The 27627-nt window shown below is 40.4% G+C and overlaps 1 protein-coding gene across 2 annotated transcripts; it reads left to right on the forward strand.

Annotated features, from left to right (window-relative positions):
• On the forward strand, positions 1-27563 carry rhoh (ras homolog family member H). 2 transcript variants are annotated; one of them, XM_048537167.2, is made up of 2 exons: positions 1-306; positions 26266-27563. In XM_048537167.2, the coding sequence occupies exon 2, from the start codon at positions 26429-26431 to the stop codon at positions 26993-26995; it is 567 nt and encodes a 188-aa protein (XP_048393124.1). In that variant the 5' UTR covers positions 1-306; positions 26266-26428; the 3' UTR covers positions 26996-27563. The 2 variants fall into 2 exon arrangements, with proteins under 2 accessions (XP_048393124.1, XP_048393134.1); XM_048537177.1 differs by lacking the exon at positions 1-306 and adding an exon at positions 25669-25772.
• Positions 27564-27627: the final 64 nt, after the last annotated feature.

Here is a 27627-nt window from a genome sequence, read left to right on the forward strand (position 1 = left end):
AGCTCTTTTGATTTGATACTTTTGTGGTACAGGATGTCCTCGGTAGAGGCTTGTCGTTACTCAGCTCCAGTCTCTGAAAGAACCTGGCCCCACTGTTGCTGAGGATGTGTTGGTGAGCGCTGAGAACCACTGCTCAAATTGAAGAAAATTACGTTCGGTCTGACAGCTGGATACTTCGTGTCCCTGGGAGGAAGGGCAAAGTGAGCAGCCAGTGACGGTTTGAGAGGATTCAGTTGGTGTGATTTGGAAACGGCGCAGTTCTGTGCCATTCTGACGGAGCCGAGGAAAGGGGGACGAGAGTTAGAGGTAGGTCGGTGCATGAAACACATCAGAACAAAACCACTGGGCTCTCTTAAAGAAAATCATAACTTTGTTCGCGGGCTCTAAACATTGACGGGCTTCCTTCGAAAACACACAGCCCGTTTAGTAAAACGCTCAAACAAAAAAGACATCAAGAAAATCTCAGTGAAAAGCTTCCTCCAATGACCAAAAATCAAAAGTGTTTAAAAAGTGGGACTTTTTTTTGGTCTAGGTTCAGATTTGTCGAAGTATTTGCTAAATTGACTAACATTGAACCAGATTCCTGAGCGTTTCGGTGAGTTTAAAGAGAGTTTTGTGGCTCTCCTGGCCGCCGAGCTGTTAATTCGCACAAGTGTCCGTTTTAGAGGGGATTTTAAATCCAACATCAAGAGGCATCTCCTGGCCCTGAAAATGGATAATTTCTTAGTTTAGATTTCCTTCGTTCTTCACAGGCGGCCATTTCTGATTTCCGTTAATTTAATCACAGGAAGGGGACAGGTTTGTTTCACATTTTTAAAAGAAATCAAAGTATGAGTATTAAAATTTCAAAAATAATCAAAGGATTCATTTTGCCGAATTTAGGAGCTAATTAAACTGTGGGAAGGAAATGAGTGTAATTATGGACTATAATGATCCTTGGTGAAAGGAGAAAATAATGTGATTAAAAATGTGATCAGCAGCAACAGTGTACAGTAGTAAGTGGAAGGTAACGCTATGATGTGTGGCAGCCTACAAGTACATCAAGAACAAAATGATCTGAAAAGCCACAGGGAGAAAGGGCCTACGCGGGTCTGACATTACATATGAAAGTACAGGCCCGAACTTTGCAACATCCCACAGATTTTTGTTTTTCAAAAGCGCTTGTATTAATTACTGTGTTGGCAATTTTGTTGGAGTAGTCTAACTCGATCATTAAAAGATAAATTGCTGGAGAAACTCAGCAGGTCTAGTGGCATCAGCGGGGAGAGACATGGCCCTTCTTTGGTTTAAAACAAAAATTCATGCAGCGTTCAGAGAATGTGTGGTGGGGAGACAGCACCATTGCCTTAATAATTTAAATTAACTTTGAATGCTTAAGTCAGTACTATACTGCAATAAATGTATTCAGATGTGATTTCTATGTGTGGAGCCTTTTAAGAAAAGCTTGAAAATAGGCAGTTTGTTGGGTGTGAATTGTGCACTCAGGCATTCTGACAATAGGCCTTGACAATCGGAGTTGATGCTCTGCCAACAAATTACACTGCATTGGAGAGCTTGACAGAAAACAAATCCATTCTGAGATAGTCAGGTGTAGAGCTGGATGAACACAGCAGGCCAAGTCGCATCAGAGCAGCAGGAAAGCTGACATTTCGGGCCTAGACCCTAGTTCAGAAAATTAACTTCTCGCTGTGGTTATTGAATTGCGAAGTAATAAAGCAAATGTAACTATGCAGAACGGTTTTAACTTGTAGCGAGGATATTTAAAGAGATTTAAAAATAATTAATTAGTTGGAAACTCTGTTAAAAGAGTGTAGTGAGAACTCGCATTGAATTCCAGACTCCAACTTTATTTAGAATTGTGACCATGAAAAAATCACACAAACAAAATAGTAATTGAAAAGAAAAATTACAATTCTTTTTGGTGTTTAGTTTTACAACTTTAGCAATACACATCTGTTATTTTACTTGATAATTAGAATGGTGAGTGCTATAGGAAGTTATCACTGGAAATAATAGACTTTAATAACTGTTTGAGGAGAATTAGTTTGTGCTGCAATGCAATTTATTGCATTTACCCTGTTTGTCAGGGACATGATTGTAGCGTGGCGTGGTTTGTTACGTATAATATTCCATGGGCTGCACACATAGATGCAAAGACGTGGGTGGCACGCATTGCTATGCTAAAACAAATACTTGTTCCATGAGCTGAAAAAATTATAGGGTCAAAATGTATCAAGTGATTGAGATTTAAGGGTGAATAAAAGACAAAAACAATGTTGCAGGCATGTTGATATTTGTCAAGAAATAATTTTCCTCGATGATAACTGAAGGAGACAACTGTGAGACAGCTATCTTTTCCGAGGCCTCCATTTTTTAAAAGCCTGATTCTGAGATCCTTCTAGAAGTGCTTCAATCCTACAATAAATGAGTGGGACCTCATAATTGTTGGTAAGGCTAACACTTTCATTTTGTTCATGCATAACCTTAACTAGCATCAAAATGATACAATTTTACTCAGACTCAAATGTTTATGGCCTTTGGCCCACCTTTTCAGCTCTGGTCAACCAAAGGTCTGTCTACACTAATCCCATTTTCCAGCTTCTGGCCCATTGCCTCCAAGGCTATGGCAATGCAAGTTAAAAACTAAAAACTGCTTAAATGTAACTAGCGTTTGTAAAACCAACCACCTGTTCAGACAGTGAGTTCCAAACTCTCACTGCTGTCTGAGAGTAAAAGAATCACCTTAAACCCCTGTTAGCATTCTACCTCTAAACTTAAATTTTTCTTTCTGATTATTAACTCCTTTATTAATGGGAAATAAGTGCCTTTCTATCTATGCTGTCTGCACTCATAATTGTAAACACCTCTCTCAGGGCCTTTTTCAGGAGGACAGTGCACAGTGGGGATCTGGCCAAATTATTTGAAGTTCCTGTTTTATATTATTGCTTCAATTCACCTTTCCATAGTTCATCTCCAATATATTTACTGGGTCATTTGAATTTGTCTTGCTACTTCTCCTTTACTGTCTTATTCGCCTTGATTTATTTTTAAGTTAGAAAACAGAAGTAAATGTTAATTTTCTTCAATTCTGTATTTTTCTGATGTTTTCCTTTATTCCTATATCTGTCAATGAAAACTTGTCTTATGCTAAAAGACTGCTCCCATAGACATCAACCATCTCTGTGGTCAGTAACTGTTATTTGCATGTGAATTGACACAGTGAGTGTTAGTAATCTACACGATCCTCTGAGACTGCTGCTGTCCTCGTCCAAACCAAATGTGGTACTCCACTGCAGGAAACTCTAAATTAGTAATGTGCCAAGGGAATCCTAGGTCATTTCCCATTCCCATCGACACCCACCTAATTTCCACCACTCCCACCACCACCACCAACCCCCCACCACCCTCAATCTAGGGAAATTGGTGTTTCAGCTAAGTGCTTCATCTATTGCCATGGTTAGGATCAGTTAATAAACTGCCAACTGAACCCAGTTCAAAGTTAAATTGTTACAGGAAAATCTTTTTAGACTGTTGTCACGTTACCTTGTGGAATATTTGGCTTCTGAGTAACTCATGCCTATGCCATTTCAAGATTTTCAGTTGGAAAGATCCCAGATAAACATCAAAATATTGGTCATGCATTCAGTACACAAGTTGGGATGTCATGTTGCAGCTGTATGGGACTTTGATTAAACCACTTTTGGAATACTGCGTTCAATCCTGGTCTCCCTGTTACAGGAAAGATGTTGTTAGACTTGAAAGGGTTCAGAAAAGATTTACAGGATTTTGCCAGGATTGGTGGGCTTGAGCTATACACAGAGATTCAGTCGGCTGGGGTTATTTTCCCTGGAGCATTGGAGGCTGAGAGGTGACCTTACAGAGGTTAATAAAATCATGAGGGGCAAGGATAGGGTGAAGGGACAGGGCCTTTTTCCCAGGGCAGAAGAGTCCAAAACCAGAGGGAACAGACTTAAGGTGAGAGGGGAAAGATATAAAAGAGACCTGAGGGGCAACTTTTTCATGCAGAGGGTGGTGTCTGTCTGGCTTGAGCTGCCAGAGGAGGTGGTGGAAGCTGGTATAGTAACAACATTTAAAAGGCATCTGGCTGGCATGTGAATAAGGAGGGTTTAGAGGGATATGGGCCAAATGCTGGCAGACGGGACTGGATTTATTTAGGTTATCCGGTTAGCATGGATGAGTTGGACCAAAGGGTTTGTTTCTGTGCTGTACATCTCTATTACTGTATAAAACTGTCCAATAGATCATTACAATAACTGAGCACAAGCAAAAATGGTAGAGTTTAATTTTTAATTATTATACAACGTGGAAGAATAATTATTGTTAGCATTTTGGTTCAAAACGTTAACTCTGATTTCTCTCCACAGATACTGCCAGACCTGCTTAGCCTTTGCAGCAGTTTTTGTTTTTGTTTCTGATTTACAGCATCCATAGTTCTTTTGATTTTTATTTAGGAAGAATAATGTTTTCTTTCATGACTACTCTTCAGTAACTTGGCATGAATATGGAAGTAAGTTTGTTTGTGTAGATTACTTTTTATGACAATAATCAATCTTACAGTATTAATATAATTATGTAATGGTATAGTGATTTAGTGGATATATTCCCAGGCTAACATTTCCAGGGAATGAGAATTTAAATTTTATCATGTTAATTTGATAATTTGAATTCATTTTTAAAAATCTGGAAACTAAAAGCTGGTATCAGTAAAAGTGACAATAAAGCTGTTGGATTGTTGTAAAAAATCTATTTAATTAATAACCTTTAGGAAAAAGGGCTGCTCTCCTTGCCGGTCACTGGACCCACACTAACATAGCTAACTGTCCTTTGAAGTGGCCTAACAAGTCAAGCAGTTGTTTTAAACTTCTACAAGCATTAGAAAACAGATGGGTTTTCATGATAATTTGGTAAAATTTGGACATTTTCCTGTTAACAGCTTTTTATTTTCAGATTTAAACTGAATTCAAATTGTCAAATTTGCTGGACTTTTGACTCTCATTGGCTATATGAGAGAGGAGAGTAGGTGTCAGTTAGCTGTGTTTCTTTGGTATATCTTGATGTAGACATCACCCAAATTCCATTTGTGAACACTTGTTTGTTAGAAAATGAGAGAAGATGTCAGAATGATATTTCCCAGTCTGAATAAATATGGAATCTAAAATGAGTATCAGTAATTGTTAGCAAGCTATTTCCCAATTCAACTATGCGTTCCACAGAATGATCTCGAAACATGAACAGTTGTTCTCTCTCTGATGCTGTCAGACCTGCCGAGTTTCTCCAGCACTTCCTATTTTTATCTTAGAGGTTAGGTCTGCTGGAATTTTGTGACTGATTGAAGGAATTTCCATTGACAGTTGATGCTGCATGCATTGAATTTTTGTCTAGCACTTGAGTCAGTTGTGATTTTACAATGATTCCTTGCAGAGGTTGCATGTTCCCACCTTCAGAGCCGTGCTTTCAAATATCTAGCCCCTTAACCCTGGGGTTGCCCGCTGAAATCATTCCACTTCTTCATAGCACTCTTCTGCTTAGAGATCTCCCTGAAATCTTTGACTACTTTGAGCAAACTTTTGGTGATCTATTCTAATGTCCCTTTCTGAAGTTCACGTTTGTCCAAGTTCTTGTTATTCTTTCCTGGGATGTTTACTTCACTGGTAAAGGTAGCATTTGTTACCCACAAACTGAATGTTAGCTAGGCCATTTCAGAGGGATGTTAAGAGTCATGTCCATTACTCTGACTTTGGTATCAATTATAGGCCAGTCCAAATAAGGACAGCGGATTTCTTTCCCTCAAGGATGTTAGCTATTTTTTTTTAACAACAATCCATAATTGTTTTGGGGTAACGATTACCGAGACTAACTTTAGATTCTAGATTTATCACTTGAATTCAGATTCCACCAGCTTGCCCAGCACTAGTCAGTGCCTCTGGATACTAGCCCAGCAACATTGACATTACCCCAATCTGTCCTCCTCGATCATAATTCTGTGAAGCACTTGGAGCATTCTAGCAAAAATCCTAGTTCGTGCTTCACCAGGTTCTTCAGACTGCAGCTGTCATATTTCATCCTGCAACTACCATGAAACCGAAGCTGTGTAATATAACTTCATGTTGATTTCACACATAAGTGCAACTTAAGTGGTTTCATATCTAAAGTATAGCAATGATTTGCACAAGTGTACAGCCAAAATTACTTTGTGTTGATGCCTAAGAAACCTAAAATTTTGAGCTCATTCTTGAGCAAACTAATATTTGACGAGGTACAAACTCTCGATAATTTCTAACGTGGACCTGGTAACAATCTTTGGATGTTTTGTTCAGAAATCGTAAGTTTGGCAAATTGTAACACAAATGTGTTAAATATGAAGTTATATGATAATGATATCCATTACTTTAAATGACTGTCTAGTCACAATATCATATGAAGTAATATTGTCAGTTATGCACTGCAGATTGGAATGATGGCTGAAAAAGGACGGAATGCTCATTTTGCACTCTCCAACCTGTGGAATACCCACTAACTGTAATGGGTGGAAACTCACAGAGTAATGTGCATGCAATCTGAATTTCTACCCCAAATTGTGTATGAATAATCCAGTTCTTTTGTTTGCAAATGATGTTTTTCTGGTGTGCTGATACAATATAATTTCTGTGACTGATTTTTGTTTTTAGCAACAACTGGGGCTAAGTAGAACAGAGTTTGTTGACGGTAGAATGTGCAGACCCCACTTCGGTTTACTCAGGCTGAATTTGGTGTCAAATGTTTCCATTACCTCCAGATTCAATTATTCCAATGGTTTTCTGACCAGAATCTCATCTTCTACCCTCTGAAAGTTAACTCAGAGTTATATTGCATGTGGGCTAACCTGCACCAAGTTCTGTTCACATTAACCCTCACCTATTTTCCTACATTGGTCTCTGGTGCTAGTGGACTTTAAGTTCAACTAATAAACTGGAATTGAAAGCTAGTTTCTGAAATGGTGGCTATGGAGCTATCATCAATATTGTGTAAAACCTCATCTGATTCACAGCTATCCTTTAGTGAAGGAAATCTGACCTCATACCTGGTCAGGCTGACAGGCTCAGACTCCAAAGCTTCAGTAATATGGTTGACTCTTGCCTGCTGCCTGAAATGGAGATCTGTCAGTTCAAGGGCCCTTTGGGGTGTGCAACAAGCATTGCAAACAGTGCCTACATTCCATGAAAGAATGAGTAAAAATTATTGAAACTATTTCGTCTGTGCGTCCCTTTTCAAAAAGATAAAAAGGCTCAAAGAGCCTGCTTTCAATTTTTCAACAACCCCTGGTAAAGTAAATTCTCCTAATCTCTCACATTGACTCACTAGAGAGAGTTTTGTGATGTTAGAAACTTCAATTAAATATGTCTGCCCCACTATCTTAAGTCGTAAGAGCAATTTACCATCCCTGGAATCATTGTGATAATTCATAGCTATACACTTTGAGGCTGTCATGCCCTTTAAGTAATGAAACACCCAAAACTGCAAATGATGAAACAACCTCAGCCAAACCTATGGTTTTTACAAATATATTATTACTTCTTTATTTTTGTATTCTGTCCCCATTTTAACTCAAAATTTTATTAGTCCTTTCAAATGGCTTTATCTACTTACACCTACAAATATGTGTACAAAGATTCATAAATTTGAAGCCCTACTTTTATTTGTTAACCTGCACTATTCATTGCATGTATTGTCCCATTCCTCATTTCTCCTTCACACTAATTCACAGTAAACTACCTCTTCAACTTACCCACCCATTCTGCTAACTAGTCTATGCAGTTTTGCTCATTGTTTGTCAGGTAGTTCTACACTATCAATATATTTTGAAGTTCATTTCCTGTGTTTGGATCCTAATAATCTACATGTAAAGGTAAAATCACCACAGTCTTATCAGACCATACAGCTGATGTTCATTAGAAAGAGACAACTGACGTAGGTTAACCTGAGGGTCACCATGCTTAAGGCAATGGCAGAGGCTGAGAAGGACACCCCATCATGGTAACCTCTGCTGGTATAAGAGTTGAACCCATGTTGTTATCACTCTATATTAAAAACTGCCAGCTATAACCTCTGTACACTGGGGTCAAAAGTGGGCCCAATACCATCCTAATCCCCAATCTTGTTTACCTCATCTCTTTGTTTTCTCGTCTAATGACCATCCATATTTCTGTTCATGCAGCTGGGGCTCCTTTTGTATCATGTTTTGAACTTTTCTACAAAGCCTATTCTGAGATGTTCATTAATGCTTCCTAAATATGCACTGCTTCTACAATATTCCCTTCATGAAGCTAAATAGTTATCTCATTAAACATGACTTACACTTAATAAATCTATGCTGGCTATTCTGGATTAACCTGTCCATTTCTAAACGTTCACTTATTATTTTTAATGACCTTAATATTAGGAAAGCATTGGTACAGATAGTAACACAGATTTTAGTGCCTTCTTTTTACAAATGCTGTATCCTTTTTTCAGTATTGTACTTTCAATTTCAGAGATTATCAGGAACTCTCCATGGAATTGAATGTAGGAAACATATTTAATAAACACAGCTTTGTGTGAACATTGGGAGATAATTAGAACTGCCAATACTGGAGTCAGAGACAACACATTGTGAAGCTGGAACAATACAGCAGGCCAGGCAACATCAGAGGAGCAGGATAGTTGACGTTTCGGGTCAGGACCCTTCTCCCATTTGTGAATAAGGGTTCCTGGCCTGCTGTGTTTGTGCAGCCCCACACTGTTGTTTGTGTGAACATTGATTGACCCTTAAAGTGCAAAAAAGAAAGACTTTGATCCATTTCTAATTTTACGTTCATTATTATTTGTGAGGAAAGAAATTCTTCTATTTTCTTTCATTCTTAATTTAGGGTCTTACTGCAGGTTTGATTGTTGAGATTGCTGAGCCACTACCAAAGCTGTTTTTGAGGAATTGCATAAGAATACCCTGAGAATTTCTTCTTATTCTGCTGTTTCATGATGCAAGAGAATCTTAGAATGACAGAAGTGTTACAACTCAGAAGGAGGCCATTCAGCCCAATGTGCCTGCTGTAGTTCTTCAAATGAGCATCATGACCTAATGCCAATCTCCTGCTTTCCCCCATACCCTTACACACCATTTTTTCCCAAATAGTTGTCTTATATCCATCAATTGAACTTGTCCCCGCTATATTTCCAGGCAGTGCAATTCATACCCTAACTACTCATTATGTGGAATAGTTTTTTCTCACATCACCCTTGCTTTTTTGCAAACCTCTTTGAATATGCACTGTCTTGTTCTTGTTCCCTTTACAAATGGAAACTGCTTCTCCCTATCTACTGTATCAGTGATCCCACTCATGATCCTGTAAACCTCTATCAAATCTCTCCTCCGTTTTCTTCTGTCCAATGAGAACAGTCCCAACTTCAATCTGTCCTCATAACTAAAGTTTCTCATTCCTAGAACCATTCTTGTAAATCATTTCTACACTATCCCCAATGTAATCACATCTATCCTATAATATGGCACCCAATACTCCAGTTGAGGTTTAACAAATATCTTTTACATAAAAGTATTTACATTTATATGTATTTTACAGCCAGCTTCTTAATAATGTTAAATGATGCTTGTAAATGCTGGTTGTAGCTTCATGACTGTAAGATTTGCACACTACAGTTATGTTTTGATAATGGTTGTGGTCAATGATTAAAAATGACATTATAATCAGTAAATATTTACTGAATAGAATCAGCTAAATTCATGATACAGAAAGAAGCCAATCTACATCAGCTGTAAAGCACGCACCAGTTTAATTCCACTTTCTAATTCGTGGTTTATAATTTTGTAGGTCATGGCATTTCAAATGCACAGTCAGATGCTTTTAAATACTTTTAAAGCCCTTCTGAGGAAGGGTCACTGGACCTGAAACGTTAATTCTGATTTCTGTTCATAGATGCTGCCAGACTTGCTGAGCATTTCCAGCAACTTCTGTTTTCAGTACTTTTAAATGCAATAAGGTTTCAGATCAATAACTTGGGTTTCAAAAAAAAGACACAGACCTGAAACTTTAATTGTGTTTTCTTTCCACAGATACTGTCGGGTTTTCTGAATATTTCCAGAATTTTCTGTTTATACTGCTGGGGAATTACAGTGTTGAGCTTTCTGCATGCTTTTTAACCTAAAGCAGTTCTTTTTAATGCTTTAAGAAGAGTAATTAACGTACCTGAGCTTTTTTGGCTTGGTGTGGAATTGTAAGCACGTAGAGAGTTATCCTCTGTAGTGAAACATAGGCCTCAGCCTGACTATGATCTGTACTCCAGACTAGTAGCCTGGTACAGCTACAGCATAAAACGCTAGTGGCAGAAAGTCCTGACAAAGATAATTTCACCTCAAAGAAAATTGTCACTGAACTGAATGCCCGACTTTGAGATTTATCATAGATCACGATAAACAGGTTGATCTTTGAAGCTTTGAAACATCCTGAAAACAGGAGCCACTTATACACTAAGTATAAAATGCAAATGACCAGTGCTGGTATCGGTGGTTGCCATTTTGAAATGTGAAAATATTTCTGTTCATCATTTGCCATAAACAGTCTGCTGTTTGTGGATATGTCTTATATTCTTGTACATCTTCCTGGCTGCATGGTTCCTATTGCCTACTTGATCCCAGTGCTGACTGATAAGGTGAATGTGATCCAAAATGTGTATTTCTGAGCTGAAAACTTGAAGCTGACTCCTAATGTGAGTATTATCAGCTGAAAGATTGATGGATCTAACTGATACGCTGAGTACAGGTTTAAACGTGCACATTTTGCATTAGAAAACAAGGGATTATCTTGTACACTGGGTTAATTTAGGTGTTGTGATCTTTGGTAACCAACTCGATTCTATAATCCATAATTCATTCTATATGACGTAATTAAAATTGTTTTTGGACTGTTTTCAATGATATGCAGAATACCTCTAAAAGTACGCTGAGTGGTTTGTGATGCAGTGTGATGGCCCACAGTGTGGGTTTAATTCCTGTACCTGCTTTTGAGGGTGTGTTGAAGTTCCCAGCTTTTCGATCCGGCCCTTGTCTGAGGCGTGGTGACCCTTAGATTAAACCACCACCAGTTTTCTCTCTCTCTCTCTCTCTCTCTGATGAGAGAACAGTCCTCTGAAACTATGGTAACTTGACAGACTCCTATTCTCAAAAAAATCAAGAGCCCTATGAAATTATGTTTGTTTCTAAATTTATAAAATTCAATCCTGAACAATATCAAAAATGGGAGGGAGAATCCCAGTAATCTCTTCCATCTCTATGTATGCATACATATCATATGCAAGAAACTTACCATTCTTGAGGCAACCTCCACTTGCATCTGATCCTTCATTATTCCACAGTTATTTTGCAAATCAGGAAGTGCATTTGGGAATACTTTGATGTATGTGGTCTAAATTTCTGCTATATGTCGCAGGTGGTTAGGGTCATCAAAACAGAGCTTGGTATTTTGCATTGCAGACTGTGAAATAGCCTTCAAATGCTGCAAGTTTAGGAGCACAGAGTGACAGACATGTTCCTGAGCTGAACCCTATTTTGGGTGTCAGTTGGGTTGTGCTACGATTAAATATAAAGCCATTTTGAAGGTGAGAGTAGACAAATTTGTAGCTTGATTGTGCGGGTAAGCATAGAGAATGGACTAAGCATGGGAAAGCAGCAAGTATGGCGATGTTCTGTGACATATAAACTTGAACTTTCTTTGACTTGTAGAACAGCATAAAAGGAGGCCATTCAACCCATCATATCCTTTCATGCTGTTTGCTAGAACAATCCAGTTTTCCCACAGTAATTTTTTTCCTTCAAGAACTTACCCAATTCTGTTTTTAATGTTATCAATGAATTTGCCTCTACCCTCCTTTCAGTTTGCAAGTTCCAGATCATGACAACTTGCTGTAGGAAAAAACATTTCCTGTCAGACCAGGTTCTTTTGACAATCATCAATATCAAGACTTTTGCTTATGGATCTTTCTGCTTCTTGGAACTGTTTCTACTTATGTGCTCTTAGCAATAGTTTTCATGACATCGAACACTTTTATTTAATTGCCTGTTAACTTTTCTAAGAGAAACTCGAACTTTCCAATAACTGAGATCCTCAGAACTAATACCTTTCTAGGTATAAAGACATAAAATACTGCAAAAGTACTCATTATGTCATGAGGCATCCGTGGGGAGAGAAAAACAGTGTTAATATTTCATGTCAATGATCTTTGATCCGAATTGCAAAGAATTAGAACTGTGACAGGGTTATAAGCCAATAGAGAGGCAGGCAAAGAGTGGGAGAACAAAAAGGAAGGTCAGTGATGTGGTAGAAGGCAGGCTGGAATAAATGACAAAAGGGGTGACGGTACAAGATGAAAGGAAATAGCAGTGGAACAAAGAAATAAACAGAAATTGATCCAGATTCTGCTATTCCAGTTCACACTTCCTCTGGGGGAATTCAGAAGATTGTGACCTGAGCTCTTGCAACTTCTGCTTTGCTGTCCGTGGAAACTAGGATGTGACCCATCAGGGCTAAGTGCACAAGCCTGCCAGTCTTTCTTTTTACACTGTCCAGGTTCATTGTTACCACCTCTTTTCCTGCTACTTCGGCTGTATTTTCCCATTTTTAATGAAGACACGTGTTCAACTCACAATGGCAGGAAGTGATCAGTATCCTGTGCTGTATTTTTACCATTTTTATCAATGACTTAGACATGGGGATTGAAGGAGTAGTGGCTGAATTTGTATGTGACACAAGTTAAATAGGAAAGTGTGTTGTGAAGAGGATATAATGACATGGAAAAATATAGTTTAGGCCAAGTGATTGTGGAAAAATGTGAAGCACTTTAGCAGAAAGAATAAAACAAAACAGCATTTGGAGTAAATGGAAAATGACTGCACAGGTCTGAGGTGGAGAGCAATGAAGGTTTTCTAGTGAATGAGTCGTCAAATGTTAGTATGCAGGTCCCGCACATAATCTGAAAGGCTAATAGGATACTAGGTTTTACTGCAAGTGGAATCGAACATTAAAATAAGGATCAAAAACAGAAAGTGTTGGAGAAGCTCATCAGGCCTGTCTATGTCTATTGAGAGAGAAACAAAGTTTTGCAAAGATCTGTAGCTCAGGTTGAGGTTCTGAGAACAGGAAATGACATCACCAACCCAAGGAAACCTAACCAGATAAATAGAAAGCGGGACATAACACCAGCGCTTCGTCGGAGGCTCACTGATGATGTTACCTAGCAAACTCACATCCAGAGAGAAACAAAGTTAACATTTTGAGTCCAGTGACCCCAAACTGAGTTTCCCCAGGACTTTCTGACTTTGTTTCAGATTTACAGTATTGGCAGTTCTTCATTTTTGTTATTTAAATAAGGATGTTATATTTCAGTTATATGGAACCTCGGTGAGAGCACCTCTTGAATAGTGCGTGCAGTTTTGGTCTCCTTAATCAAGGCAAGATATGAATGATTTGGAGGCAGTCTAGAGGAGGTTAACTAGTTTAATTCCTGGAATGAGTGGATTGTCTTCTGAGGAAAGGATGGACAGGCTGGGCATGCTTTCAGTAAAGTTCAGAATAGTGAGGGGTGATTTGATAGAAGTATATAAGATGGTCAGCATGGATGAGTTGGACTGAAGGGTCTGTTTTCATGCTGTATGACGCTATGATTCTGTCGTTCATGGTCTCGAAAAGATGGCTATGGAAAGGATGTTTACTCTTGTCGGTGAGCTCAGAGTTACGTGTCATCCTTTTAGGACAGGCATGAGGGGAGTTTTTTCTCTGAGGGTTGTGTTACTTCTGAACTGCCTGCCTATAGGAGGCAGTGGAAGTGGGATAATTGAACATTTTCGAAGGAATCAGATGTTATCTGGGATAAATGGAATTTGCATCAAAAACCTGGAACTCCGTCCATAACCGCAGTGTGGGCCTACCTACATCAAATAGGCTGCGGTGGTTCGAGATGGCAGCTCACACCACCTTCTCAAGGGCAACTGTGGATAGCCATGATGTGGAGGTGCCGGTGTTGGGCTGGGGTAGACAAAGTCAGAAGTCACGTGACACCAGGTTATATCGACCTCACAAAGGAGCAGGGCTCCGAAAGCTTGTGATTTCAAATAAATCTGTTGGACTGTAACTTGATGTTGTGTGACTTCTAACTAAAAGGGTAATCATGCAGGTAATCATGGACAGGTAATCATGCATGAATTTTTTGAAAGTGCGTAATTTGGATCACTGACAGATCAGCTGTTGAAATGGTGCAGTAGTCTTGAAGGTCCAAATGACCTACTTCTGCACCAAATTTATATGTTTTGTAGTTCAGACTTGTTGCCTGTCCTTACAAGAAATCGAGGTCTTGTTTTTGGTCATTAATCAACCCAACTCATCCCTCACAAGTCCTTCTCTAGTTCCCTTTTTATTTTTGCAGCTACTTTATTTTCATGCTCTGCCATTCCGGACATTAATTCTTTGTAAACCACTGTATTTTCTATATTTAGTTACAAAAAAGTAAAAATAAGTAAGTTACAAGTTGCCTTAAATGAAAATTGAAGCCTTTTAAAAGAAGAATTTAATTTGATAAAATTTATGGCTTAATACATCTTGGCATTTCTTCAAATTGCTACATAAAATTGAATGACTTGAAATGTAATGATTGTTATTGTGCTTGTTGCCTGAATTACCTCTTCATTAGGTAGCTGGAATTACGTCTGGTCGTATACGCTCAGCATTTGCATCAACTGAATTTGAATAACTGACTTTTCTTTCATACTGGTAATGCTCACATGAGCAAAGACAGTTGTGGAATACATGTTCAGTGCTGCTTTACCCTACAAATAGTAGGCAAGTTCGAACTGCAAATGGTATGTACACTTGGTCTTCACTCAGATAGTGTCTTTGCAGAATATGTCATTTGAACGTTTGGTCGAAGGGCGTTTGGTTGACTCTCCAAACCTGAATATAAGGGCCTTTCTACTTTCATTCCCTACCTGGGAAATAAAGGGTATTCATGAAAATTGGAAGAACACTTCGTTCTTTTCTTGAAACATTGAGGCTGTTGGGCAAGTCTTGAATATCTTTCCTGGGCCCCTCCCTGAGCAAGCTGCAAGCCAGCTACTAAACCACAGCAAAACTGAACCACTTCCAATAACGTGACAGACTAGAGTAACTTTTTTTTTCAAAAATGTCTGTTCACTTATTTTCGTATTTTCTGAAATCATTGAACATTGCGACTGTATAAAGAATGTATCCATTTATTCAGTTTTTGAATATTGCAGAAAAAGAGACATGTTCATGAAGCTTTTCATCATGCACTCTACAGCAGACACATCAATACCAAATTTGAAATGATCACAATAATTTATTCTACTGGAGAAAAAGATGCTGATTAGTTGGCAACTCTTTTTTATTGGCTGAAGCATTGCCATTGCGAAAACAAAGTGAACTATAGGGTCCATAAGCTCCTTGGTAACTTTACATAAAAAAAGAACTAAGGTTTGAAGATAAGATAACAAAGTGTGAAGCTGGATGAACACAGCAGGCCAAGCAGCATCTCGGGAGCACAAAAGCTGACGTTTCGGGCCTCGACCCTTCATCAGAGAGCGGGGTGGGGAGAAGGTTCTGAAATAAACAGGGAGAGAGGAGGAGGCGGACCGAAGATGGATAGAGGAGAAGATAGGTGGAGAGGAGAGTGGAGGTGGGGAGGGGATTGGTCAGTCCTGGGAGGACGGACAGGTCAAAGGGGCGGGATGAGGTTGGTAGGTGGGAAATGGACGTGCGGCTCGAGGTGGGAGGAGGGGATAGGTGAGAGGAAGAACAGGTTAGGGAGACGGGGACGAGCTGGGCTGGTTTTGTGATGCACTGAGGGGAGGGGACAAGCTGGGCTGGTTTTGGGATGCAGTGGTGGAGGGGGAGATTATGAAGTTTGTGAAGTCCACTTTGATACCATTGAGCTGCAGGGTTTCCAAGCGGAATATGAGTTGCTGTTCCTGCAACCTTCGGGTGGCATCATTGTGGCACTGCAGGAGGCCCATGATGAACATGTCGTCTAAGGAATGGGAGGGGGAGTTAAAATGGTTCGCGACTGGGAGGTGCAGTTGTTTATTGCAAACTGAGCGGAGGTGTCCTCAAAGCGGTGCCCAAGCCTCCGCTTGTTCCCCCAGTGTAGAGGAAGCCACACCGGGTATAGTGGATACAGTATGCTACATTGGCAGATGTGCAGGTGAACATCTGCTTAATGTGGAAAGTCCGGGGAAATAGAGCACAAAAGCTGACGTTTCGGGCCTTGACCCTTCTCTGATGAAGGGTCTAGGCCCGAAACGTCAGCTTTTGTGCTCCTGAGATGCTGCTTGGCCTGCTGTGTTCATCCAGCCTCACATTTTATTATCTTGGAATTCTCCAGCATCTGCAGTTCCCATTATCTCTCAGTCCGGGGAAATAGTCTGTTTACTCATAGTCACATTGTTTGGAGTCTTTGCCCAATCATAATTAATGGGCAGGTAACTGTTCTGGAGAAGAACCTGTGGATCAGCCTGAATCTCCAAGTATGGGACCTTCATTACTTGGTATTTTTCTTGATGTACATCAGAAGTGAATATTAGAACATAGAACATTACGGCACAGTACAGGCCCTTCGGCCCTCGATGTTGTGCCGACCTGTCATACCGATCACAAGCCCATCTAACCTACACTATTCCATGTACGTCCATATGCTTATCCAATGATGACTTAAATGTACCTAATGTTGGCGAATCTACTACCGTTGCAGGCAAAGCGTTCCATTCCCTTACTACTCTCTGAGTAAAGAAACTACCTCTGACATCTGTCCTATATCTTTCACCCCTCAATTTAAAGCTATGCCCCCTCGTGTTTGCCGTCACCATCCTAGGAAAAAGGCTCTCCCTATCCACCCTATCTAACCCTCTGATTAATTTATATGTTTCAATTAAGTCACCTTCTTCCCTCTAACGAAAACAGCCTCAAATCCCTCAGCCTTTCCTCGTAAGACCTTCCCTCCATACCAGGCAACATCCTAGTAAATCTCCTCTGAACCCTTTCCAAAGCTTCCACATCCTTCTTGTAATGCGGTGACCAGAACTGTACACAATACTCCAAGTGCGGCCGCACCAGAGTTTTGTACAGCTGCAGCATAACCTCTTGGTTCCAGAACTCGATCCCTCTATTAATAAAAGCTAAAATACTGTACGCCTTCTTAACAGCCCTGTCAACTTGGGTTGCAACTTTCAAGGATCTGTGTACATGGACACTGAGATCTCTCTGCTCGTCTACACTACTAAGAATCTTACCATTAGCCCAGTACTTTGCCTTCCGGTTACTCCTACCAAAGTGCATCACCTCACACAAACTCCATTTGCCACCTCTCAGCCCAACTCTGCAGCTTACCTATGTCTCTCTGCAACCTACAGCATCCTTCTTCACTATCCACAACTCCACCGACCTTAGTGTCTTCTGCAAATTTACTAACCCATCCTTCTATGCCCTCATCCAGGTCATTTATAAAAATGCAGTGGAACCAACACCGACCCTTGCGGTACACCACTAGTAACTGGTCTCCAGGATGAACATTTCCCATCAACTACCACCCTCTGTCTTCTTTCAGCAAGCCAATTTCCGATCCAAACTGCTATATCTCCCACAATTCCATTCCTCCGCATTTTGTACAATAGCCTATTGTGGGGAACCTTATTGAACGCCTTGCTGAAATCCATATACACCACATCAACCGGTTTACTCTCATCTACCTGTTTGGTCACTTTCTCAAAGAACTCAATAAGGTTTGTGAGGCACAACCTACCCTTCAGAAAACCGTGCTGACTATCCCTAATCAATTTATTCATTCCTAGATGATTATAAATCCTATTCCTTATAACCTTTTCCAACACTTTACCAACAACTGAGGTAAGGCTCACTGGTCTGTAATTACCAGGGTTGTCTCTACTCCCCTTCTTGAACAAGAGAACCACATTTGCTATCCTCCAGCCATCTGGCACTATTCCTGTAGACAATGACAAGTTAAAGATCAATGCCAAAGGCTTGGCAATCTCCTCCCTGGCTTCCCAGAAGATCTGAGGATAAATCCCATCCGGCCCAGGGGACTTATCTATCTTCACCCTCTGAAGGATTTCTAATACCTCTTCCTTGTGACTCTGAAGGATTTCTAATACCTCTTCCTTGTGAGTAACTTATTTTAATGGTGCTATTCCTGTAAGTTCCGCTATTTGAGAGCTTGACATTTACCTCATTATCTTCAGTAACCCTTTTATTTATATCCTTAGAGCATAAGAATAGGCTGTGATTTTAGGTGAAGCAGTATAAGAACCCAAAAGAGAGCTCTTGAGCTTCTGTCCCAACATTTACAAAGCTCTTGCAAGCTGTGAGGGCAAGAATGGGGTCTACAGGGAAGATTAACGAATTGACTGTGGCATAGTGAGTCATTCAAGTGGGGGTAGGAAGTAGCAGCAATTAAAAGCTTAGATACCACCTATAATACCTAGCAATACCTCTACTGCTATGAACAGCAGAGGACATTAATAATATTCCAAAAATTACAAAATAATCAAGGGGCTAAAAGGGGAGAAAATAAATATAATAACTATTACTCGGAAAAATAGTGGGGCTAAAGGTTAATGAGTCTGTCTGGAGGTGGTAGTGATTGTAATAATGTCAGCCAGGTGGCCCTCATAGAATGAGTTCCTTGATTGGGCTGTTAACCTGGTTCAATCAGGAAGCCCTGGCTGACAGATAAGGAGTGCCATATCCTGACATCCTCAGAGCTGGATCAGTGTTGAGGATTCTCCATGTATAAATAAAGGGAGACTTGGTAATGGAATTGCGGCATCTGTGGAGTTATTTCAGTAGCCATAACAGAAAAGCACATTCCTGTAGAAATTTGTTCGCAACAGTTGTCTTTGAGTTGGGGTAAGCATTTCTGGCATCATGCCATTATTTTGGAAGGTTAGGTAGACAAACAGGAGGCTGGAAGAACACAGCAAGCCAGGCAACTCCTGGAGGAAAGAAGTCAACATTTTGGGTATTACTCTTCTGCAGAACTGGACATGGACTTATGGGGAGTTGCAGATAAAGGGGAGGATGGGGATAGCGGAATGGTGGTGATAGGTGGACACTGGTAGTAGGTTTGACCCAGTTGGTCGATGGGTGGGAGGGTCAGTAGATGGAATGGATGGTAGGCCACAGGGCTGGAAAGGGAGCTGGGAATCGGTGGAAAGGTTATTTGAAATTAGAGAACTCAATGTTAAAGTCTTCCGGGCTGTAGTGTGCCCAAGCGGAACTTAAGGTGATGTTGCTCAAATTTGGTTTCTGAATTGCTGCGACATTGGAGGAGGCCAAGGAAGGACATGTTGAAGGGGTAGTGGGGTGGGGAAGGAGGATGGGGGAATTGAAATGGGCGATGACTGGGAGGTTAGGTTGGCCGTTACAGACCAGGCAAAGATGCTTGGTAAAATGGTTATCTTGTCTACGTTTGGTCTCACTGATGTAGAGAAGACCACATTGGGAGCACTGGATGCAATAGACTAGGTTGGAGGAGATCAGGTGAAGCTGTGTCTGACTTGGAAGGACTGTTTAGGGCCCCGAATGGGGGTGAGGGGGAGGTGATGTGTGGGCAGGTGTTGCATATTTGAGGTGTGCAGGGAAAGGTGCTGGGTGAGTTGGTGGGGAGTCTGGCGTGAACTGAAGAGTGTCCAAGGAAAAGTTTCTTGCAGTGGACGAGAAGGGTGGGGAGTGGATGATGTTCTGTGTTTTGGGGTCTGATCAGAATTGGCAGAAGTGTTTTGAGGATGGTTCGTTGGATGCAGAGGTTGGTGGGATGGAAAATGAGGACAAGGGGGACTTTGTTTTTATTAGGTTTGGAGTGGGGTGTGGTGATTAAGAGCTGCGGAACGGGGAATGGAGGAGGTGTGGTGGAGGGTTGTATGGAAGATAGATGGGGGAAAAGAGCATTGTTTGAAAAATAAGGACATCTGGAATTCTTTGGAGTGGACCTTATCCTCGTCAGAGCAGATTCAATGGAGACAGAGGTACTGGGAAAACGGGATGGAGTTTTTGCAGGAGGTGTAGTCTAGCTAGCTATGACAGTATAGTAAATGTCAGTCCATACCCATAAACTGTCACCAGAAATGGAAATAGAGAGGTCAAGAAGGGGGAGGGAGCTGTCTGAGATAGACCAAGTGAATTTGAGGTCAGGTTGGAGATGTTAGCGAAGTTGATGAACTGCTGCAGTTCAGCCAGGGAGCAGGCTGCAGCATCTATGCAGTCATTGATGTAATAGCGGAAGAGTTGGTGAACAGAACCTGTGTATGCACTGAAGAGGGACTGTTTGACATAACCTACAAAAAGGCAGGTGTGGTTGGGGCTCATCTGCATCTGGCTTGAAACAGTTAAATTGCTGAGCAACATCCAAATCAGAACCAATCAAAATAATTGTCTGGTTAAATGGTCATCTGGTTCTAATGGAGGTCGATACAGGTGCGGCCTTTTCAGTGAGGGCAGAACTAGTCTTTAACAAAAGTTGTTCTGGACTCCAGCCCTTAAGTTTGAGCAAGATGTTGGCTAGGCTGAGAACCTCTACCAGAGAACTTTACAGGTTAAGGGTACAACTTCAGTTCTAGTCTCTTAGAGGAAGCAGCAGGTTCAGTCCCACTGACAGTAGCAAAGGGCTTAGGCCCAAACATGATGGAGTAAAATTGATTGAGAAAGATTCACGTAGATTGGCTTGCGTGATGTCCTAATTAAATACCTGGATGTTTTTCAGGAAGGTCTAGGGACTATCAAAGGAGCCAAGGCCACTTTGCATTTTGACCAGGAAGCAATTCTGAGATTTTTCAAGGCCTGCCCAGTGCCATTTATCTTACGGGCAATAGTCGAGACAGAAGGCAGAAGACCAGAAAGTGAAGGAATCATCAAACCAGTCCAGTTTGCAGAATGGCAGCACCAGTCGTTCCGATTGTGAATCCTGATGGGTCAGTTTGCCTTTGTGGGGATTTTAAACAAATGGTAAACCACTTTGTGCAGCTGGATAAATGTCCAGTCTCTCGCACAGAGGGTTTATACACACAGCTGGCAGGGGATGCTGTCCATCACGAAGCTGGACATGAGTCATGCGTACTTGCAATTGTGATTAGATGACGATTCCCAGAAATATGCTACAATTAAAACCCCTAAAAGTTTGTACCAATCTACGAGACTGCCACTTAGGGTAGTTATCAGCCTCTGCAATTTTTCAGTGAACATTTTTCAGGTCGACATTTATCTGGATTATGTGCTAATAACACAAAAGGTCAATAAGAAGCACTCAGAAAACTCAGACATTGTTCTTAGATGTTTCTCCCAGGTGAACTTTAGAAGGGAAAAATGTGTGGTCCAGGCACCCCAGATAAACTACTTAAGCTACAGAGTCAACAAGACTGTGTTACACCATCGGAAGATAAAGTATGGGTGATCAAAGGTGCCCTGGCTCCCACATCTGTACCAGAGCTTAGGTCTTTCCCAGGGCCATTTACCAGCAGGGAATTTGGGTGTTTCCTCAAGTTGAATGGTATTCAACATATAAATACGGCTCCTCACCATCTATCATCCAGTGGTCTGGCAGAAAGGGCAGTCAGCCCAAACTTTGAAGGCAGGTTCAAAGAAACCGCCTGCAGCTTCACTAGATACCAACCTGTCCCAGTTCCTATGTGATTACAGGACCGCTCCTCATGCAACTGCAGGGATAACCCAGCAGAGTTGCTCATGAGGAGAAGACACTGCACCAAGTTAACTCTGAATTTCCTGACCCTGGACGGAGGGTGAAACGGCATCAGGAATGCCAGTGCCGGGCACAAGACTCCGCTAAGCACAAGTTTAGTGTAGAAACCACGGAAATGGCTCTGCATGGGTGAGAGGTTGGTTGATGCGAGGTTAGGTCCAAAAATATAAGGGGGAAAGTTTAAAGGAGACATGATAGGCAATTTTTTAACTCAGAGGGTTGTAAGTGCCTGGAATAGAGGGAAATGGACCACATAGGTTTTTCGTTTAGGAAGGCACCATGTGTTGTTGCAGTCCTGGTGTTCCTAGAATGTACTGTTTTTTTCAATCCTCTTAACCTGATGGATTACATCCAAGGATTTTAAAAGAAGTAGCTACAACAGAAATAGCAGAGGTAGGAGCAAATTACTCCAGGTGCTGGAATCTTTTCTGAAAATAAAACTGCTGGAATTCACAGCAGGTCAGGCAGCATCTATGAAGGGAGAGAGCAAACTAACGTTTCGAGTCTAGATGACTTCACCAGAGCACGATGACAAAGAGTAATCTAGACTCGAAACATCAGCTTGCTCTCTCCCCACGGATCCTGCCTGACCAGCTGTGATCTATAGCACTTTTGTGTTTTCAGAAATAGCTGATGCACTCTTAGTAATCATGCAAGAATCTTTAGATTTGGGCGAAAAAGTCCTAGTGGTTTGGAAGACTGCCAATTTAACACCCTTACTCATAAAGAAATGTAACTATAAACAATAGCTTATTATTTGTCATTAGGAAAGTGCTTGAGTCTAATAAACAGTCCAAGAGCAGTGCATAATAAAATCAAGCAGAATAAGCATGGTTTCATGAAGGGAAAATTATGCCTTACAAATTATTGTTAGTGTTTCTTTGAGGAAGTATCAAGCAGGACAAATAAAGGGGAACAAGTAGTTATAACATATTTGGCTGTTCATATGTCATTTGATTAGGTAATGCATGTACTTAATAAGACAAGATCCCACAGTGTGAGGAACAGTGTATTTCTATGTACTGAGGATTGATTAACTAATTAAAACAATATGGGAGTATTTTCAAAATTGCAGTCTGTAACTAGTCAAATGACACAGATTGATGCTGAGGCCACAAGTATTTACAATATATATATCAACGACTTGGACGACTGAATTGAATACACTATATCCATCCTTTCTGATGACACAAAATATCAGGTGGGAAGGTGAGGATGAGGATGACAGAGTCTACAGAGGGATAGGGACAGAAAAGCGTGTGGCCAAAAAATTGGCTGATGGATTATGATCTGGGAAAATGTACTTTAGCAGGAAAAAAATTGAATATTATTTAAATCAGAAAAGACAGCAGAAAGCTGCAGCACAGAGGGATTTGAGATCCCCACCCATGAATCACAAAAAGCTGGCATCCCAGTAACAGGGAAGGCAGGGATGGGAATGGACTATAAAAATAGGGATGTCTTGCTAAAACTGAACAAAGCATGAGTTATGCCTAACCTGGAATGATGTGTCAATGTTTTGCCTAAGGAAATATTTGCAGGAATTAGATGAAGTATGGAGAGGTTCACTAGGCTGATCCAGAGTGGGGAGGGACTGTTTTATTTGGAGGTGTTGAGTAGGTTGGGCTTATACTCATTGGAGTTCAGAATTAGAGGAGACCTTTTGAAACATGTAAGATTTTTAGGCATAGGGTAGCTGAGGAGACATTCTTTTCCTTTATGAGAAAGTCTAGGACCGGAGGGCATATTTACATAATTAGACATCATGCGTTAAAGACCGAGATGAGGTAAAAATTTTGTGACTCAGTAGGTAGTCAGTCAGTAGAAATCTTTATTGCAAAGGGCCGTTGAAGCTGTGTTTTTTGGTATATTCAAGGCCAAGATAGACAGACTTCAAATCAATAAGGGAATCAAAGTTTATCGCACAAGGCAGGAAAATGTAATTTGGGATAATCAGGTCAGCTACAATGTTATTGAATGGTGCAGGAGCCTCACTGAGCCGAACAATCTACTTCTGCTCCTATGTCGTACAGTCTATGGAAAAATAATCCTGGACATCTAGACTGTAAAACCTTGTTATAAGCTTATATTTTAATGAAATCACCAAGCTCATTCTATTCATTCTTTCGATGTGGTCTTTCCAAATATATAACTGCAGGAAGACTGAATTATTCTTGTACCTAATCCCCATCCGAGAACTCAGGCAAAATTAATTCTGGCAATAGTTTACAAAACAGGTTTTGTATTGCTATGGTGCCTTTTCATATTTAGAAATATTTTTTAAAATTTAGCATACAATGAGATACTTCGCCTTTCCCAGATATGTACAAATCCCACAGTTTGTGGCAACACCAGAGTAAATCTGTTCATGGATGGAACTCAGATCAGCCCGGGGTTCTGGGACACATCAGGAAATGACTTGTTTCAAGAAATTCCCACACTTTTGTAGCAATAGGCAGATGCACGGTTAATTTACTACTTGGTAGCAAACCCTGCATACCACTCAGACTGGAGTGTAAGGAATATGTGGATGTCAGCTAGTGACAAGTTCTGTATCAGCCTCTGATGACCAAAGAAGTCATGTTCCTGTGATTATATTCAGGTAGGATTGCATTGGCCAGCAGAAACATTTGGAGGATCTTGGCAGGTGCAGTCAGATTTCACTGGATGTTGATCCTAGTATGACCTTTACATGTGGCACTGAGGAAAACATGTCTATCAGGGGCATTTTAAATCAGCATTACAGCTATTTGCATATCTAAGTGTTGGCATTGAACATTTGCTAGTATGCGTTTTGAAAAGAGAGCAATAAACAGCCCTATTTTACCATAGTAAGGACAATTTATCTCAGTCAGTTGGTATGTATGTAAGGGTACAAGAGAATGGGCATATATCATCTCTAATACAACCTTGCATCCTTGATGTTCTCTGTGATGCCTTCTTTCCCTCCAGATGCTCCAATTAAAGGAATTCCTTTCATTGGGTGTTTCTAGAGGTATGGCACTAGCTGCCTTTTATTTTGAGGCGACTTTAATATAAAAGCAGAGATGTACATCTGAGGCACTATGAGGCTCTGGTCAGGCCACATTTGGAGTATAATGTGCACTTTTGGGCTCCATATCTCAGGAAAGATGTATTGGCCCTGGAGCGGGTTCAGACGAGGTTCATGAGAATAGTCCCAGGAATGAAAAGCTTAACATATTAGGAACATTTGAGGATTCTGGGTCTATACTTGGTGGAGTTTAGAAGGATGAGGGGGATCTAATTGAAACTTACAGAATACTGAATGGCCTGGACAGAGTGGATGTTGGGAAAATGCTTCCATTGGTAGGAGAGACTATGACCCAAGGGTACAGCCTTACAGTAAAGGGAAGACCTTTTAGAACAGCGATAAGGAGAAACTTCTTCAGCCAGAGAGTGGTGAATCTATGAAATTCACTGTCACAGAAGGCTGTGGAGGCCAGGACATTGAGTATATTGAAGACGGAGTTAGATAAATTCTTGATTATCAAGGGTTACAGGGAGAAAGCAGGAGAATGGAGTTGAGAAACTTCTCAGCCATGATTGAATGGCGGAGCTGATGCAATGGGCCGAATGGCCTAATTTCTGCTCCTATGTCTTATGGTCATCATCTAGCTTTTCTATGAAAATGGTTATAATTGAATGGAGAAATATAATCTGAATTTAGAAGGAAGTTTGCTAATACTACAATTTCCCTAGAATTGGGTACGTCACTAGAATGTGTCAAGAACTGCTGGGAGCTGTGTTGTCATGTTTGTTCCCAAGGTTACCAGGAAGGAAGAGAAATATATATATAGAAACAAGAAGAAGCAAAAATCATTAACGAAACAGTAGTTAATACATGCAAGTCTATCGGCAAAGCTTGTGGTCAACGTTAGTGACAACACTGAGTGGACTATTAGAGGCAAAACCTGCAGCAAAAATTAACTCAAGTACGTTAAATACTAACTCATGATTTTCCTTTTAGCTTTCTTGGATTTTTGCAAAATGTTTTGCAAGAGTGACAGTATAAAGCATTGAGGAAAATTTTGTCGATGCTTGATGTTCTGTGAAATTGTAAACTCATTCTTTAAAAGCAGACTTAAACTTTTTTGATATCTAGGACACAGAGGAACTCTTCATTTCAAATTTGTACCAGTTAAGTTACTGTCTTCAGTGTTTTAAGTCAAAATTAATTACTCTGCCTTTTGCACCAATTATTCTTTCCTAGGACAGGGGAAATTGTAAGTTTCCCTTCCTTCTACAGTACCCAGATGCTTGAAGACAAATGTTTGTGTCAAACTATTGTTAATTTAGAAGTAAAAATAATTCTGAAGTGGAAATAAAATGTTGAGCCAGCATATGAAATATAACACGAGTTAATTTTTCAGGTTTGACATTTTATCAGAGCTTTTTAATCATAAATACTTCTCCCTTGTTTCACAGGTGAGGGAATGCTTTGGTGGAAATCTGTGAACATCCATTGTAGTGAATTGCTGCATTGAACAGAAAAAGCATTTTCGGAAGAATCTGTGTTCCTGCTGCGAGAGATTGAAAAGACCTGCCAAAACTACTTGTGATTTATTTTACATAGCAACTTGGAGGCATCATGAGTTCCATAAAATGTGTTCTCGTGGGTGATGTAAAAGTGGGGAAAACAGCTTTGCTGGTGAGGTTTACATCAGAGACTTTCCCAGATATGTACAAGCCCACAGTTTATGACAACACAGGAGTAGATGTGTTTATGGATGGAACACAGATCAGCCTGGGACTCTGGGACACATCTGGCAATGATTCATTTCACGGAATTCGACCACTTTCTTACCAACAGGCTGATGTGGTGCTAATTTGCTACTCTGTCGCAAACCCCATGTCTTACTTGAACGTTAAAAATAAGTGGATGCCAGAAGTCAGAAGCTTTTTACCAAAAGTTCCAGTATTGGTTGTTGCTACACAAATAGACCAGCGTGACATAGGCACTTTTCGCACCATCACGTCTGTTGATGGGAAGAGGCTGACAAGAGATATTGGAGCACGAGGGTATCTGGAGTGCTCAGCAATTACTAACAGAGGGGTACAAGAAGTGTTTGAATGTGGAGTGAGGACAGCTGTCAGATACATAAATAAACAAAACAGGAAGAAGATCATCGATCTCAATAAATGTGTGATAGCCTGACTTTCATTAGACTGGTATAGTAATTTAAAATAATTGAAACTTTCCAATTAGTCAACAAATACTAGAGGTGTTGTCACCTAAATGGCTTTCAGCCTGCGTTGATCATACAATATGGGTATGAGTTGGCCGTGTTCACTGATACTACTGTATCTATATCAGTTTCACTGATACATTTCGACTGAAGTAATGAATCCCAGTCAGGAACGCTAACGGAAAACTGAGGAGGAGGAACTGATTTCAGCATTGACTGCAATGAACTTTTAAGAGTTCAAAATACAGTGACGTTTAATCATTATGGAAGGATTGCTGACATTCTTGTTTTGTGTATTTAATTTGAGCTGGGTGCCACCATCATGCAAGTTATTTTAAAGTTGAAATATTAAATAAAACTGTAACCTTGCACCGCTGGTAAAGTGCGCTTATCTCGGAGATCCAAGTAAAAGTACATAGCCAGTACTTTTGATGACTGTAATATTTAATAATTTCATACTTACTTCCATTTAGTTTTCACTGACGAGAAGCCTGTACAAGTATTATGGTAAGGATCACATGTAGTTTTGTAGCAAAAAGTACTCATCAATAAATTAATTTTTTTTCATGATCAGAGTTGGTTCCACTGTTTTCGATGGTAG

The sequence above is a fragment of the Stegostoma tigrinum genome, chromosome 1, assembly GCF_030684315.1.
Source record: "Stegostoma tigrinum isolate sSteTig4 chromosome 1, sSteTig4.hap1, whole genome shotgun sequence".
NCBI classification, from domain to species: domain Eukaryota; kingdom Metazoa; phylum Chordata; class Chondrichthyes; order Orectolobiformes; family Stegostomatidae; genus Stegostoma; species Stegostoma tigrinum.